We start from the raw sequence: 18,556 nt of genomic DNA on the forward strand, positions 1-18,556 counted from the left end.
TGACAATGCTGGGTGAGGCTGATGGGAGTTGTGGTCCAAGAACACCTGGTGGCCCACTAGCTGGGAAAGGCTGGTTTAATCAATCATGTCTAGAGCAGAGATGCAGCACAACTATTTGCTGTGGAGGTAGTATAGCAGAGACCACATCCACCATTGTGAGCTTGCTGTTTTCTAGGAATATAAAAATGTAAATGTACTGCCTTCAAGTCGATTCCGACTTATGGCGACCCTATGAATAGGGTTTTCATGAGGCTGAGAGGCAGTGACTGGCCCAAGGTCACCCAGTGAGCTTCATGGCTATGTGGGGATTCGAACCCTGTTCTCCCAGGTCGTAGGCCAACACCTTAACTACTACACCACACTGCCTCTTCTAGGAATATAGGGAGCTGTATTATATCACATCAGACCATCTAGCTCAGTGTGATCTACATTGACTGGCAGAAACTCTCTCCAGAGTTTCAAATCAGGTTCTTTCTCAGCTGTATCTGGAGGTATCTGGGAACTTCTGCATGCAGAGGAGGTGCCCCACGATTGAGTCTACAGTTTCCCCCCACAAATCAGCTTGCACCCCCAGATCAGTGACTCATGCAGAAACTGCAGGTGATTGGTTCATTAAAGGCGGGAAATTCTGACTTGTACACCCTCTAAAATTATCCACCTGTAAGACTGATGTGTGCTTCCAATTTTAATTCAGAAAAAGTATGCACTATCAAACATTTGTACAATACTTCAGTATTGTAGGGAATGTTGTGTTTAAGCAGTGCACGAGAGTTTCTGTTAATGTGAACTGTTTTAGATCTGATACTCTACTGCCTTATGTCGCCGGTAGTTTATTACACATAAACAAGGTGAATGTTGTTGAACTCTTGCTTTATGTGTACTCTTCAGAGGTTGAAATAGCTACATGATGTTCAAAGAAGTTAAAAAACTGGATAGTGATGGACCATCAAAGAAGCTAAAAGTAGGTAGCAATGCATGTCCATAACTAAAGAGTTAAAATGCTGTGTAGGGCCATGCAGTGCTGCTGTTTTTTAAAAAAATATCTTTAGATTTGGCTTGACTGCTAATTGATTCTAATTAATGGACAAGGAAAGCCACTTTGGAATGCAGGTCACACCTACCTGCCAGGGTGGAGGCTGAGACCAGTGTTGCATCTGAAAGACATTTTTAAGAGTATCTTGTGTGTCAGGAGAATAAAACATGGTAGCTTTGAATTGCAGAAGAGAAGAAAGGAGCCTTTGAACTTGCTGGAAAATGTTGCTAAGATTTTCTCACTGGCATCACTTTGCATATAGGAGGATAGTGGGGTGCTAGACTGATCTTGCTTGAATAGGATAATAGTGTTGCCACTCTGCACACTTGCCTGTCGATTGCTCAACCTATACCTTATTGGGGAGTAGAAAGGGCACCATAAATGCTTTCTTAAATATAGGGTGGGTAAGGAAAGTAAATTGCTTTTTATTTTGAATGTCAGACATAATCTGCAAGTGTAATGAATTAAATCCTCGACTTCTAAGAAAAATAGAGTATGGTGTCCATTAAAATGTGTTTGTAAAAGGGACACCTATTAATTTTTAGTATAATTGTGTAGAACTCTTCCTAAACTGAAAAACTTGTACCAACAGTAATTGAGCTTGATTGATAATGACCGGAAAGCATTTTTTCTCCAAAATACACTCTTTTCTTTTTTCATTTTCAATTCAGAAGTGAGTTTTTAAAATATGCATACAGACTGAATTAGAGTAAATGTGTTAGTTTAAAATCACTGCTGTTAACGTAATTGTCACTGTCTCTGTGCTTTCTGTATTTCAGTTTTCTCTGTCCTCGCTGTCTGCAATTCCCATCATCACCACCACCATGTTTATATATACCTAACTCAGGATAACACTTTGTGCATCTGATGAAGTGGACTCTAGTCCACAAAACTTATGCTTTAATAAATTTGTTAGTCTTTAAGGTGCCACATAACTAGCTTTATTTAAAAACTTCTTATAACTTGTAATTTTGACCTCACTTGGCATTACTGGTTTTGGTTGTTATTCAAATATGTGGAAAGTAAAAAGGGTCCTAGAATGTGGTCTACAAACTGCATTCAGGGGGACAAGAAGTTCACAGTTGTTTTAGAGATAGAATGAAGCAGGTGGAAAAAGTGATGCAATACAGAAACTCTCCATGCATCTTTTTGCATAGAGTTACAGTTTAATAAGCTCTGGCCTGTTCTGCTTTGCATTAGATCCTTGGGGAGTTTGTGAAATGAGGGAATGTGTTTACCACATAGTGGTTATTGCTACAGTTAGTGAACTGTGTCTCCTGGAGAGATTTCAGTGGGCTGAGATTTTACTACCTGTGTTTCCACTTTCTAGATAGCAAGTGTCTGTCAGGGAAATTATTGATCTTTACAGCTAGAGATCTGGAGAGCTGAGAGTTGTAAGGCCTAAAGAATACTGGGGATGGTGTGCTCTCTCTGTTTGGACTGTTGCTTCGTGCTGCCATATACTTCATTTCTTATTCCTTTGACGTTGCAACCTATTGCTAGGATGACTAAGGAGGAGGCTCTGTACTAGGTCTTCATATATGTCTCCCTTCTACCAGTGCATTCCAGGTGACTGCAGCTTAAAACCTTCCATGGAGTGGGCAAGCAAAGTACCAGAATCAATATGCTGAGGTGAGCTGAGAAATGGATTCATAGCAGAGCATTAATGAACTGCAATTCTTCAGATTCTAATATTCTGTTGTAGGCTAATGCATGCCTTTCTACCAAACCCCAAAACCTGCAAATTAAACATTCTGATGTACCTCTTTTCTTGTAAAATAGTGGAATTAATTTTTTGCATTTATTTTTCCATTAATAGTGGAATCATTTTTTGCACTGTAGGAATCCCAGAGCAATGCAGGATATTCTCTGCTCTTTCTCTCAGTATCTTCTTTTAACTATAAAGTCTAATTAATGTAATTTTTAGCAACTTTACATTCTCAAAAAAGTTTTTTAAAAAATTGTTCCAGGACATGATAATACCTACCTTGCCATACAAAGGAACCTTCAATGAATTCTGATGGTGACAGTTATCCCTAGCTTGTAAGTTCGTAGTATATGGAAAGATGGAAAACAAGAACCATTTGAAATTATAATGTTAGTGCTTTCTAAATACAATTGCATAGATTCAGACCTATTGTTGTGCAACAGAAGTGCTTCTTCCATTCTTGGAAGTGATTTAGATCCCATGAATGTTCCCACAGTTGGAAGCGGGGTGGGGGAACGGTGACTTTCACCAGTTTTCCCTTCCCTCTGCAGTCTCCAGCATCCCCTCCCACAGTTTTCTGGAGGGGAGTGAAAGAATTGGTGCAAATCTCCTCCTGCCCACACCTCACCTCCTGCCTACACATGTCCAGTTTGTAGACTTCTGCTCCATGCAACTCTGGGTCTCTATTGTAGTAAGTGTGGGACAGACTTTAGAGTAGACATGTATAGAGTGACAGTATAAGAGTGTGAAGTAGGGGGCCCAGGAGATGGTATGGGAAAGCCAGATACTGTAGGATTACCGAAGGTAAACAGGATGGACTTTGTCAGCAATACAGATAAGACATTCCTGGGAGTTCCATGTAAGGACAGATATACTTCTTAAAAAATAACTTAGGTTTGTGAAGTCCCTGGTTCAATCTTATCTCTCCCCAACATTCCTTAGTAAAACTACTGTTGTCTTGGCCTCTGTGTCATATCTGCAATATGACCTACTTAAGAATAACTATCTACCTTATAGACTTGTTGTAAGGATTACAGAAATAATGTGTGTGAAGCACTTTCAACAGCTAAAAAGTGCTGTTTACGTAGCATATGAAGGGTAGACCTGTCAGTATCTATCAGCCAAACATTCAATCAATTGTTATATCACAGTAGCTGAGGAACACACAGGGATCTCTCTGCAAATTTAATCCATCTAGTCACTGTCATTAGACAAGATGTGCAGCTAGCTGGACCATTGGTACAGGTTTACCAAACTTTAAAAAGTCCATTCTGTGTGTTGGGTTCTCCTTTGTTTTTGTTTTTGCAGTGGAGTCTAAAGACTATAATTACTGTAGAGTAAGTAAGTAGACAAAGGAACCTGCAGCCAGACTTTGTGGCTTATACTATCTTAAAAAGGCAAGCTAGTTAGTATTAGGTTCTATGAATGCCACACCTTTCATTGAATTATATGGGCATTGTCACCAATACTGATATCAAGCTACAGCAAAGGGAGTGAAGGGAGGCACAGCCACCATCATCTCTGTTAAGAAGCCACCTCCATCAGGTTCCTCTCTCCATCAGCTGTTTCCTGGCAACAGCTGTTACATCAGGTTGCCGCAGAGGGAGGAAGAGAAGAGAAGCAAGCCGACCTTCTCCATTGGCTCAGCCAAGAGACCAGCAACATTTTGCTCCTCCTCTCTATGAGCTGTGTTTCATACCAGCTGGTTGTTATAGGAATTTAATAATGAAAAATTAGTGCTTGAATTTGCTTCCTCTCCTGCTGCCCCACTTCCCAGTCCTTTTTCCTTCTGTGTCATGAATTTTAGGTTGAAAACCTGGGGGCAGAGACTGTCTCATTTATTTTATCCTTGTAAGCTGCTCTGAGAGCCTTTTTGACTGAAGAGTGGGTAAAATCCTTTAAATACTATTATAGACACAGAAACAAAAGTGAAAAACTAAGATTGCTGCCATAAAAAGGGTGGCAGGATCTTTCTAGGGTAAGGTTTGGGAAGAATTCTGATATATGATGCAGCACATCTCCTTGAGCATTTTTGTGTGAGAAATGCTTTTGTTATAATTAGTTTTGAAGACAAACCCTAGACCAGCCTTTCCAAGCCTGGTACCTTGTAGATGTTTTGGACTCACATCAGCCCCAGCCAGTAAGCCTATTAATCATAAAATGTACTTCGTACTACTAACATACATGTAACAGTGCAGTAGTCATGATTTGTGATTACCCATACGAGCAACAATTAAAAAATCTTAATAGGCCTTATCGGGCACGCTACATGATTAGCCTATTCACAGTGACATTTGACAGCTGCATCTGCAAGACAGGCAGACAAAATGGTTACATGAAACATGTAGTTGCATAGATTTTCTGTCATTGTGTTGACCACAGAGATGAAACCTTTCTTGGTGTCAGCAATGGCAGACCCTGCTTCTTTTGATGTCCCAAGCAAGTTGACTATGTTTTTAGACTCCACCCAGGGTTTGATCAACTCCAGACCCTGGTCAATTAGAAAGAGACATCTTTGGGATGTCCACTGTAGATTGTTTGGCTTCTAAACAATAAAGGCATTTAAGGAGGCAATGTTTTCTGTATTTGAAAAACTCTAATTAATCATCATCTGCATTTGAAAGTGTATGTGGAGACCATCTCATCAGAAGTCTCCATACCATCTTTGGTCTTGTTATAATAAAGAATAATAACTGGCTTGGATATGAAGAAAGAGAATTGCTGTCCTTCCTTTCTTTTGGCACAGAACTGACAACTGCCAAATCTTATTGGAAACACAAAATGCTGTGTGACTCTGGATTTCTGGGCAAGGAAGTTTGGGGAAATTGCTAGTTTTTCTCAATGTGCCAGCCAGACTCAGCCTTTTCTTGGCTCATTTTCTGGCTAGCATCATATTGGTGAAAAAATTATCAGCTCTTTTATTCCATTCAGAACCTTGTAAATATACTTTTAAGTCTTTCAATCACTGTCTGGTTTAGGTTTGGATCTGCTGAAGCAGGCTGGTTACAAAGATGCCTTTCAGCAACACATTGTGTAAAAGATCCTCCTGTGAACAAAGGAAAGGGGTTATCTAAAGGCCATTATTTTTATTTATTTAAACTTGTGTGTTGCTTTTCCATGTAAATATGCTCAAAGCAACTCACAACAGAAAAAAATACAAATCACCACATCAATAACAGTAGAATACTAAATTATTTCAAAACATAACAATCTAACAAATCTCAATTTGATTACATGAACATTATAACATTTGAAGTGATCATAAAACAAATTATGAAGCAATTAAAGCATATCAATTAATGATAAATATAATAAACATCCCAATACAAAAATACAATGAAAACAGTCTGTCGCCACAGCTCAGATGTTACAGCCTCTGCTGGTTGCTGTCAATGTTGTTGCTACTGCTGCTGCTCCTTGAGAGTTGCCTTGAAGTCTGGTCACCCACTGTGGTGAGGATGCCGGGACTGAGATGCAATTAGGTTCAAAATTATCCCGAAAGCAGAATCAGTAAGTATTGCTCAACATGAATTCTTCATATAGCTATGATGGGGAAAAAACAGTTTTGCTGGCTTACTAGGAAGGTTCTACCTGGAAAAAAAGTTTTTAAAATTCAGGTGTGTAAAGGCTTTTTGTTTTGTTTTTTAAAGTGCTCTGGGACACTCTTAACGCCTAATACCATTTGTGGTAATAATAAGGAAAGTGAATAATTTGTCTCATCACAAGTTTTTCCTTTTCACTCTCCATTATTCAGGGATAAGCATTTGTAGACATGAAGAGTAACCAACGAATTCAATAGCATCTTGTGAGGTCACTTTGATCCGTATACCTTAGGCGAATGATTTCCATTTTTCTCAGTCATTCTAATAAGGGGTAAAATTGACTCTAGTGCTGTAGGAATACAGTTTTTTCACTTGATTTCAGAGAAGCCTTGAAACACCACATGGCGATTTTCACATCATTCATGATTGAGCAATAGCTGCAGCAGTTGTAGAAGACTGACACACAAAGGTTTTATTAATTTATTTCAGCATTTTTGAGGTAGCTATGGTTAATCTTAACCATATGGTTTCCATCTTAACCCAGCTTTGAAACAAGAGTTTGGATGGCGTTTGCAAACCAGCATTATGAGGAAACCTGATTAGCAATTATCTTGGTTAATGATGGTATGGATGTACACCTTCACTGTGATTTAAGCTGCGGATGAGGGGAGGTGATGGGAATGAAAGCCCAAGAGGGAAAGGGCTGAGGAAAGGGAACATGCAGTTCTAGAATCCACTCTAGGTCTCTTTACCCTGGTTAAGAGATTGGGGAGTTTGTATTAACATATGTACAGTATTCTCCAGTATGCTGCTTTGCTGCAGCACTTAGAAACCAGGTTAATTTCACAATTGCTGTTACCCACCTGAAGTCTTTTACAATAGGTAAATCTAAACAAATTCCTTTCTGCAAAAGCAATCTGCATGTAGAAAGGGAGTATATTGTTTGTGATCTTTAGTCATCAAGATGGGGTGGACATACCTAAATGCACTGAAACTAATTTTGTTTTCATAATTTAGCAATTGCTGACCTTTCACTGCACTGATTGCTTTATTCATTCATAACAAGCCTGTTTCTGCTCTGGCCTGGGAAACACTTTGGCCTGGGCTACATAAAACTGCTAAATGTGAATTATAACTGGTTTTATTTGAATGGCTTGGAGCAAAACAAAATTAAGTATTCTTCCAAAACCTTTTTTTAAACTTATTCTACCAAAACATTTCGGCTTCCTCCTTCATCAGCTGCTAACATACAAATGCTGTTACCAAGGTGGCAGTTACAGAGCTTTGAGGATGGAATGTTCAGGGGGGCTTCCTTTGCACAAGCTAAGTAATGCTGGTATTGTCCTCTAGGTTAAGGCCATATGGTGCCAATGTGTCCAGAGAATATATCCAATAGTTCTCCCTCTCAGTCAATGCTGCTGGATCTGTTGGCATCTCTATAAGTGTTATAGAAAAATCCAACAGGCTGTGGCCCGCAGTATTGAAATGTTTTGCAACTGGTTTCTCCACTTTTTTTGTCAAGATTGCTGATCTGTGGTTTCTGAAGTGTGTACGTAGGTCAGTTGTAGTTTTTCCTGTGTATTGGATATGACATCCTGGTCGTTTGCATTTGATGACATAAATTATATTATAGGACCTGCAGGTGATGTTCTGTTTGATGTAATATGTCCTACCTGTCCTAGTGCTTTTGAAAGTAGCTGTCTCCCTGAGGTACACACAGGTGATGCAGCGTTTGGAGTGACAAAAATGAGACCCAGGATTGCTGATAGGTGACTTAAGCACAGCTCTCACTAACAGTCTGTGTAAATTAGGAGGCTGGTGAAATATTATAACAGGAGGCCTGCTGATGGCTCTAGCAGGATGTTCAGAGTTTGCTAGCAATGGGTAGCTCTCCCTGATTGCTCAATGATAGTTAGGATATGCTGGATGGAAATCTACTACAAATGGAATCAGTTGTTCTTTGTTCTTTGACAACTCATTATGATGGAGGACAGAACTCATTATGATTCTGGACAGAATGGAGGCTCGGTGGATGTTGCAATCAGTAATATGTGAAAGATATCCTCTCAGAAGAAGGTGTTCTTTAAGTTCACTGATCCTTCTCTGGTATTTATCCTCATTGTTGCAGTTAAGTTTGATTCTCAGAGCTAAGTTATACACAATGTTTTTCTTTATATGCTTTGGATGATACGATTTCCAGTTAAGATAGGTGTGGGCATTAGTGGGTTTGCTGTAGAGATCAGTCGCTCATTTGTTGCTTTCAATGGTGAGAAGGACATCAAGAAAAGGGATGTGTGGATTATCATTTGTACTATTAAATGTAAACTTAATGGATGGATTGATAGAGTTGACAATTTTTAAATTGTTCTAAATTCTTTACTGTTTGTCCAGACCATAAAGATGTCATCAATGTATCGCCACCATATAAGTGGTTCAGACCAGGTGGAGCTAGTGGAAGATGCCAATGGTCTCTTATCTTGCTGCCACAACTCTAGTTTGCATCATTAGGTTCCATAAATCTGCAGCTTCTAGATGCAGCTTCAGACCAATGACCAAGGGGGCCATAGATCAGTGGTAAAGCATCTGCTTTGCATGCAGAACTTCCAAGGTTGAGTCTCCTATTGAGAATCAACATCTCCAGGTAGGGCTAAGAATGTCCCCTGTCTGAGATCCTGGAGAGCCACTGAGGATCAGTGTAGAAATACTGAGTTAGATGAGCAAATGATCTGGCTCAGTGTAAAGCAGCTTCCTATGTAATGCTGCATACTGTTAGAGCAGGAGGAAGTGGAATCCCATTCATGATAGGAGCCCTAACCTTTGAAGGGCTTTATTTTCATCTTGCCAAAATTCATCCTTTTGCTTTTATCCAGTCCCCTACTTCTGCATGTACACAGTGATTGTAAGCCCTTGTTCATATGGAAATCCTGTTGAATAGGGAGGATGCTGAGGATGATGAGCTGTCCCAGGAGGTAAAAGCCTTTTAGCAGCAACACACTTTCCAAAGAGAGCAGGGTTTCAAAGGACAACTTAGTCTCAACAAGCCAAGGTCAATCACAGAGAATCAATTTAGATCCTGTTGGAAGTGGGGCAAGAGCAACTCCTGTTTTGTTCTTTTGTTTATGTTCCAGAAGGGAGATAGAGTTAGGGTCCTCCAGATGGCTAGGCTTGACTACCTTTACCTGACTGACTTCCTTCCGGCTGTTAGACTGATACGTCTTAAAGGAAGCTTACCTGCCCCTCCTCCTTCTGCCCTTTCTTCTGTTCTCCGACTATCCGAGAGAGAGGAGATACCTTTGTCTCTGCTGTCTCTCTCCTAGCCATGAGGGTAACTCCCAAGCCTGGGCGTTGCGCCTCCAACTTAGTTAGTTAGTTAGAACTAGGTATGCCTTTCTATCTACAATGTATTTCTATAAATAAAGTAGCTTTTCTTATTTTACTAAGTCTTAAGTCTCAGTGATCCTAATGCAGGGTAAAATCCTGCTTTCTTAGATATATGCACGCACACTGGCACACACGCATTTCAGACTGCTGTTATTCTCTGCTTAACAAATTTACACCACGACAAGGGTTACGGGCCCAGCAAACTAAGTTGAATTGCAAGTTGTGCCTAGAAGCTGTAAAAGGCTAAGTGCTATGTGTGATTTACAAAGGAGACTAAGTTAGAGAAAAGAAAAGCAGAACAAAAGATAGGAAAGGATGGCTGAAATATCAACACTAAAGACTGATGTCCCGAGGCTAGAAAAGGACAACTATGCAGTGTGGAATCTTCGGTTCACTGCGCTCCTTGAAGGGGAAGATTTAAACGGAATTCTGACCAATCCTGATCCCTCAGCAGATGATGAAACTGCTACAACATCCTGGAGATGTAAGCATGCAAAAGTGAAGTCTCTGCTTATTTCTGCATTATCAGATGAGGCACTAAATGTTTGCGTAGGATGTAACAATGTAAAACAAATGTGGGAGAAGCTAGAAGGAATATATAATAGGAAGTCTAAGAACCAAGAATTGATTCAGGATGGACAAGCCACCTAATAAAAGATAAAAATTTGTTCAAGTATTTTAAAGACTTTACTCAAAAAATAAAGACTGCCTCCCGAGATTTTGTGTGTGTGTCAAGGAATAGGCTCAGTCCAATTGCTGTGCAAAACGCCACATGGAGAAAGACAGCTTGAACTTAAAAACTGCCTATATGTTCCAGATTTTAAAGACAACTTAATAAGTGCTACTAAAATAATGGAATTAGGAGGTGAACTTTATACGAGTGGAGAATTTTGCCATGTTCTAGATGAAGGAGAAATTTGTTGCACTGCAAAATTGAAAGATGGACTTTTACATTTAGAATACCTTGAAGCCATGCATGCAGATGTGGTCAACAAAACCTGTAATTTTGAATGTTTGCATATTTGGCATAGAAGAATGGGACATGCCAGCTTAGCCAGAGTTACTGTTCTAGAAAAAGGGAATTTGGCAATAGGCATTAAAATGGGACAGTGCAAATGTACAGAAAATTGTGAGTGCTGTATTAAGACCAAGAGTGTGAAACCAAAATTTCCTAAGAAAAGTGAGAAGAAAACCAAAAAGCCTATAGAATTAATTCACACTGATCTTTGTGGGCCAATGAAAGTGCCATCCCAGGGTGGAAATTTATACATGCTGATGTTTATAGATGACTACTCCAGGTATACTACAATGTACCTGCTAAAAGAGAAAAGTCAACTACTTCAAAAATTGAAGGACTATGTCAGAATTGTGTCAAACAAATTTGGCAGAAAGTCACAGATCATAAGATCTGACAATGGAGCAGAATATATGTCTAGAGCTATGCAAGACTTTCTCCGTGAGGAAGGCATAGAGCACCAGACTACAGTTATCTACAACCCAGAACAAAATGGGGTTGTGGGACACATGAACTGGACTCTTGGAGAAATGATTCATTCCTTGTTGGAAGATGCACAGTTACCAAAGAAATACTGGGGAGAAGCTGCGGTTACTGCCACCTACCTGCAGAACCTACTTCCTGCATCTGCAACCAACAAAACACCATTTGAACTATGGCATGATAGGACACCAAACGTGTCATACCTTCGTGTATTTGGGTGCAAAGCCTTTGTGCACATCCCGAAACAAAAGAGGTCAAAACTTGACAACACTGCCAGGGAAGTAATATTCATTGGATATTCTTCAATGCAGAAGGGATACAGAGTAATAGATCCCAAAACTGGTGAAATTGAAGTATGCAGAGCTGTCCACTTTGATGAAGGAAAGTGCGCACACTGACCAGAAGGGGCGCCACACCAAACAGATGACAGCGAAAAGGAGGAAGAAGCCAAGTTATTGTTCCACCACAGAAGGTATAACAATAATATACCTGCAGAGGAAGGTGAGCAGTCTGAGCTACAAGAGGCAGCTGGGCCAGAAGAGGCAACAGAGCCAGAACAGACATCAGAGCCAGAAGGGGCAGCCGAAGCTCCAGCACCCAGACGCACCAACAGAGGTGTACTATCAGACAGATTTGCTTACCTCGTGAGAGGTGAACTTCCAGAACCAGAGACCTGGAAAGAGATTGAAGCCTTACCCAAAGCTAAAGCTGAGAGGTGGAGGCAGCCAGCCAAGGAAGAGCTGGAAGCTCTACGCAAAAATAAAACTTGGACACTGACCAAGCTTTCTCAAGAAAGGAAAGCTGCAGGCTACAAGAGGAAATTCAAGAAAAAGCCAAATGCTAAAGAAAATGCTGAGAGATACAAGACAAGACATCAGAAAATGTCTGTATATCAGTACTGTTACCAAGCCAGATGTGGTGGTAAGAGTGGGATACCTGTGCTGAAAAACCAGCTCGCCAACCAAAAGGGACTGGGAAGCAAGCAAGGATGCAACAGACTCTTGGAGTCAGAAGGGGTGAGTTCACACACCAAGCACATAGACGTGAAGCACCCACCTACCGCAGAGGACTACTCAAGATGGAGTATTGTCCAACAGAAGACATGACTGCAGACGCTCTCAAGAAGGTGTTGGACAAAGTCAGACATTGCAAGTTGCGAGACAAGATGAACCTCGTGGGCTGAACCAAACACGCGTTGAGAAGGGGTGTTGGAAGTGGGGCAAGAGTAACTCCTGTTTTGTTCTTTTGTTTATGTTCCAGAAGGGAGATAGGGTCCTCCAGATGGCAAGGCTTCACTACCTTTACCTGTGATGCTCTGACTGACTTCCTTCCGGCTGATACGTCTGAAGGGAAGCTTCTGCCCCTCCTCCTTCCGCCCTTTCCTCTCTTCTCTTCTCTGACTGTCCAAGAGAGAGGAGACACCTTTGTCTCTGCTCTCTCTCTCCTAGCCATGAGGGTAACTCCCAACCCTCCAACTTAGTTAGTTAGTTAGAACTAGGTATGCCTTTCTATCTACAATGTATTTCTATAAATAAAGTAGCTTTTCTTATTTTACTCTTAAGTCTCAGTGATCCTAATGCAGGGTAAAAGCCTGCTTTCTTAGGTAAACGCTCGCACACTGGCACACAGGCATTTCAGACTGCTGTTATTCTCTGCTTAACAAATATACAAATTTACACAACAACAGATCCAAACCAGAGCAGGGTCAAACAGCATTCCATGGTCAGTACAGGGTGTTCAAGTAAGATACAGCATAGCAATGGGTGGGGGGGGGAGGAGAGAAGAGATCTGTGTTGTTTCTAGCAACTGGAAGGCTCAAGAGGGAGATCTTATACTGTGTGGCCTCCTAGGCCACACCCTAATCCCAGCTGCTGAGATAGTAAAGGAGTTCCAGGGATTCCTTACTCATGAGTTCCAAAATGACTCTGGGTCCATAGTCACATGCTGTCATCCCTCTTCAGCCTGGGGCCACTCCTTTTTTTGCCAGTGTTCTTGAGGACTGAGGAATGGTTCCATCTCATTCTCTGGCAGCTTGAATGGTTCTTCAGCAGGTCTCCCACTAGAGAGCCCTTCAAGGTGATCCTCAGCACTGGTTCCAAGAACTGTGGTATGCCTGGTTTGTCCTCCAAAGACTTGGTGTCTGGCACAAGGTCAGAGCTAGGCATGACATGAGCAGATGTCTGTCAGTGCCTAGCAGAACCATTCAGGAGTGGTACTGCAAACATCTACAAGATCTTGGGCTCACATCACCAATGTTTCATGGTCAACAATATCAAAAGATTAAGAATTTATTAAATCTTGGGAAGGACTTTACAGGAATAAAGTGAAGTTCTCTATGAGGAATTGATCTCTAGATTAAAAACTTCAAGTAATGTGATGCTGTCAGTGCCACCCAAACTAATTATCATTTGCCAGTATTGTAGTTTGTAATTCTTCCACCAAAATACTCCCATCAGCCCCAACTAGCATGCCCAATGATCAGGAATTATGGAAGTTATAATTTAACAACTTCTGTAGGGCCACAGCTTGCCACCCCACCTTATATTTAATATCAAATAAGCCTAGATAATATACTGTGATAATATCCTTTTCATTTTCCATATAGTGACTGCTATATGAGTTCCACAAGGACCATGGATATCAAATTCCAGGAGAGTGAAGGATTTGATGAAGAAGGTTCAGGTAAAAGACCTAGTTTAATTTTATGTTTGAGAGAACCTCACTGCAGTGTCTATTAGACTTTTACAGTAAGAGTTCTGCTAGTTCTAGGACTGTCATCCACTTTAAACATATCTTAAAATTTGTCTTATTTAATCACTTCATTGGTCAAATCTGTATATGTTTGCATATGAATAAATAATAATTCTAGGTCAGGGTAGGTGAGGAGCCTCTGGCCTGCAGGCTGAATGCAGTCCTTCAGACCAGACATGGGAATCCTCCAGCCTGCATGTGAAATTTGCTCTGGCAGGGATTCTAATTTGGCACATAATGCTGTTTTTCCTCATCTAATCCACACCTGACAGTATGTGTGGGGCAGGAAAAAGAGCAGCTGCAAAGGAACAATTGGCAGCCTTAAACTGAGCTTGCAACTGATCCTTAGCAAGTTGGATTTGCATTCATCACCTTTTAAATTTGGCACCAAATGCAAGCCCTGCCGGGATCTGTTATACACCAGAGTTCCTGACCTTCCATAAAGTAGGGCTTGAATATACTTCCAATCAGCTGATTGGTGGTGACTTCATGCCCCATTAAGTTCATTTGTAGAGCACAGTCTGAATTCACCCTGTATTTGCAATGGAACATTTTTCCTTCTTATAGCCTGGCTTCAAGCTGCAAAGGAAAAATGGATCACCTAATATTGTGGTGATGTCAGGTAACTGACAGATGTCTGGGCCCAGTTTCTAAGAGGGCAAAATCTGCAGGTACTCATCAAAGTGATTTTTGTGCAATGAGTCAGCCTGGCTTCTCTTACCTGTCAGTCTTAGCCAATGAGTGAAGTATGAGCTGCAATTGATAAGTGAGATGTTTGGACACTAGGCAGTAAGATTTCTTGGGCTGCTGCTGTCCCCTCCCTTTTAGTGCACTTTTCTTCTGTCTTTTTGTCCCCTAGTCCTTGGAATCTCCATAATTTGCCCTTCTTTTCTCCCTAGCAACCAGGAGGCATTTGCTCTGTGCTGGGTTTGCCTGAAATCAAGTAGTGCCTAAAAATGGTTTTTTGCAAACATAATAAGTGTGGCTGAATGTTAAAGGAGTCCCCTCCCTGTAAAAAGCAAATGTGCAAACTTTTGCAAAAAGGCTTAGGCATGTGTCATGCTGTGCAGGAGCTAAAGACCTCAGACTCATTAAGAATTCACTGTATAGTTAACTTACAGTACAGTGGTATATATGTCTACTCAGAAGTAATTTGTGTGTGTGTTTAATGTAACTTCCCGTTAAACTTTGGTTTGGGGAAAAACAGCTACGTGTCAGGCAAAAATTCCAGTTTTCTAGTATGAAAATATAATTATGGGAAAATCTTAACTATGACTACTTTCTAATTTTGTGTTATGCTATGCCTCCTGTGTTAGCCATTTTGTGACTGGTGCCGCAGCAGTCTCTCAAAATTTGAAATGTGCCCCCTAGTCCCAAAAGGTTGGAAACCCCTAGCCTAAACATTGCTGCCCAGGTTCTTTTAGAAACATTTTTATTTCTTCTTATGTGAACATAACACACTCAGTTCATGCTAAAGGCAATTTCTTATGGGCAAATTCAGACATGCTATATTGTTCTTATGAGTCTTCAAGTCGTTTACGACTTATGGTGACCCTATGAATCAGCAACCTCCAACAGCATCTGTCATGAACCACCCTGTTCAGATCTTGTAAGTTCATGTCTGTGGCTTCCTTTATGAAATCAATCCATCTGTTGTTTGGCTTTACTCTTTTTCTACTCCCTTCTGTTTTTCCCAGCATTATTGTCTTTTCTAGTGAATCAGGTCTTCTCATAATGTGTCCAAAGTATGATAACCTCAGTTTCATCATTTTAACTTCTAGTGATAGTCCTGGTTTAATTTGTTCTAACACCCATTTATTTGTCTTTTTCGCAGTCCATGTTATGCGTAAAGCTCTCCTCCAACACCACATTTCAAATGAGTTGATTTTTCTGTTATCCACTTTTTTCACTGTCCAAGTTTCACATCCATACATAGAGATTGGGAATATCATGGTCTGAATGATCCTGACTTTAGTGTTCAGTGATACATCTTTGCATTTGAGGACCTTTTCTAGTTCTCTCACAGCTACCCTCCCCAGTCCTAGCCTTCTTCTGCTTTCTTGACTATTGCCTCCATTTTGGTTAATGACTGTGCCAAGATATTGATAATCCTTGACAAGTTCAATGTCCTCATTGTCAACTTTAAAATTACATAAATCTTCTGCTGTCGTTACTTTAGTCTTTTTTACGTTCAGCTGCAGTCCTGCTTTTGTGCTTTCCTCTTTAACTTTCATCAGCATTAGTTTCAAATCATTACTGGTTTCTGCTAGTAGTACGGTATTGTCTGCATGTCCTTTGATATTTCTCCCTCTAATTTTCACACCTCCTTCATCTTGGTCCAATCCTGCTTTCTGTATGATATGTTCTGTGTACAGATTAAACAAATAGGGTGATAAAATACACCCCTGTCTCACATCCTTTCCTATTGGGAACCAATCGGTTTCTTCATATTCTGTCCTTACAGTAGCCTCTCATTGAGAGTATAGGTTGTGCATGAGAACAATCAGATGCTGTAGCATCCCCATTTCTTTTAAAGCATTCCATAGTTTTTCATGATTTACACAATCAAAGGGTTTGCTGTAATCTATAAAGCACAGGGTGATTTCCTTCTGAAATTCCTTGGTCTGTTCCATTATCCATTGTATGTTTGCGATATGATCTCTGGTGCCTCTTCCCTTTCTAAATCCAGCTTGGATGTCTGGCATTTCTTGCTCATATATGGTAAGAGCCTTTGTTGTGGAATATTGAGCCTTACTTTACTTGCATGGGATATTAAGGCAATAGTTCGATAATTATTGCATTCCCTGGGATCCTCTTTCTTTGGAATTATTTATTTATTTATTATTTATTGGGATGTATATTGAACTCTTCCAGTCTGTGGGCTATTGTTTAGTTTTCCATATTTCTTGGCAGATTTTTGTCAAAATTTGGACAGATTCAGTCTCAGTAGCTTGAACAACTCTATTGGTATGTCATCTGTTCCTGGTGATTTGTTTCTTCCAAGTATTTCAAGAGCAGCTTTCACCTCACATTCTAAAATTTCTGGTTCTTCATCATATGGTTCCTCCATGAATGAATGTCATCCTTGCATCTCTTTTACAGTTCTTCAGTGTATTGCTTCCATCTTCCTTTTATTTCATCTCTGTCAGTCAGTGTGTTCCCCTGTTGATTGTATTCAATATCCCTACTCTTGGTTTAAATTTCCCTTTCATTTCTCTAATCTTTTGGAATAGGGCTCTTGTTCTACCCTTTTTGTTGTCCTCTTCTATTTCTGTACAATAACTATTGTAATAGTGCTCTTTGTCCCTATGTACTAGTTGCTGTATAGTTGCATTTAAGGTTCTAACCGTGTTTCTGTCTCCTTTTGCTTTTGCTTTCCTTCACTCTTTAACCATTTTAAGAGTTACTTCAATCATCCATGAAGTCTTTCTCACTTTTTAACTAGAGCTATTATCTTTTTGCATTTTTCCCTGATAATGTCTTGACTCCATGGTTTTTTTGGTTCTCTGTCAACTAAGTTTTAAGCCTCAAATCTGTTCCTTATTTGATGTTTATATTCTTCTAGGATGTTATTTAAATTGTATTTTGGCATTATGATAGCTTTGTTGTTCTTCTTTAGCTTTACTCTGATTTTCGATACAACCAGTTCATGATCTGTACTGCAGTCTGCTCCTGGTCTTGTTTTCGCAGAAAGTATGGAACTTCTCCATCTTCTGCTACCAATTATATAATCAATTTGATTCCTATATTGACCATTTGGTGATGTCCACATGGTTGCTCAAAAAATGGGTTCGCAAGAAACAAATTATTGGCTTCACAGAATACAACAAGTCTCTCTCCTGCTTCATTTCTATCTCCTAAGCCCCATTTCCCCACAATTCCTAGTTCTTCTCTGTTCCCTACTTTGCATTCCAGTCCCCCATGATTATCAGCACATCTTGTTTTGATGTGTGATCAATTTCTTCCTGTACTTCTGCATAAAACCTCTCCAATTCCTCTTCTTCTGCATTTGCCATTGGAGCATAGACTTGAATGATGGTTATGTTAATAGGTTTCCTGTTTAATCTCATTGATATCACTCACTTCCTAATTGCTTTTGCTGCATCACTTCTCACTATTAAAGCAACCCCATTTCTTCTTAATTTCTCATTTCCTGCATAAAATATTTTGTAGTTGCCTAATTGAAAATGTCCCATTCCCGTCCATTTTAATTCACTCACGCCAAGTATTGTAATGTTGATATGTTCCATTTCTTGCTTGACAATTTCTCAGTTTCCCTGGTTCATATTTCTCACATTCCATGTTCTTATTGTGTGCGTCATATAACTCCGGACTCTCCTTTTGCATCTGTGTGCATCGGCCTCTGGGCTTCCTTTCAGGTTTGATCCAGCTGCATCATTAGTCACAGCGCTACTCATACTTTTCCTTTGTTCTTCCCCAGTAGCTCGGTGAGTGCCTTCTGACCTGGGGGTCTCATCTTCCAGCGCTATCTTGTGTTGCATTTTGGATACTCTGTTCATAGGGTTTTCGTGGTAAGAGATATTCAGAGGTGGTTTGGATGCATCTTAGTCTGGTGTCTCAGCTTTGACCATTCCGCCTTGGGTGCCCCTGCTAGGAGTCTACCCTCTTGGTTTAGACTCCTG

General features: G+C 40.3%; 1 protein-coding gene across 12 annotated transcripts in view; it reads left to right on the plus strand.

Annotated features, from left to right (window-relative positions):
* CRACDL (CRACD like) overlaps positions 1 to 18,556 on the plus strand; it is a 112,642-nt gene that overhangs the window by 29,765 nt on the left and 64,321 nt on the right. For 10 of the 12 annotated variants that reach the window (XM_061626891.1, XM_061626880.1, XM_061626881.1 and 7 more), the window contains one exon: positions 13,768 to 13,844. In XM_061626891.1, coding sequence (XP_061482875.1) covers positions 13,778 to 13,844 — 67 coding nt within the window. In that variant the 5' untranslated portion in view covers positions 13,768 to 13,777. Of the gene's footprint in view, positions 1 to 2,592; positions 2,666 to 13,767; positions 13,845 to 18,556 lie in introns of all 12 variants that reach the window. The other 2 variants (XM_061626886.1, XM_061626887.1) reach the window with 1 other exon arrangement.

Source organism: Rhineura floridana, chromosome 5 (assembly GCF_030035675.1).
Source record: "Rhineura floridana isolate rRhiFlo1 chromosome 5, rRhiFlo1.hap2, whole genome shotgun sequence".
In the NCBI taxonomy this organism is placed as follows: Eukaryota; Metazoa; Chordata; class Lepidosauria; order Squamata; family Rhineuridae; genus Rhineura; species Rhineura floridana.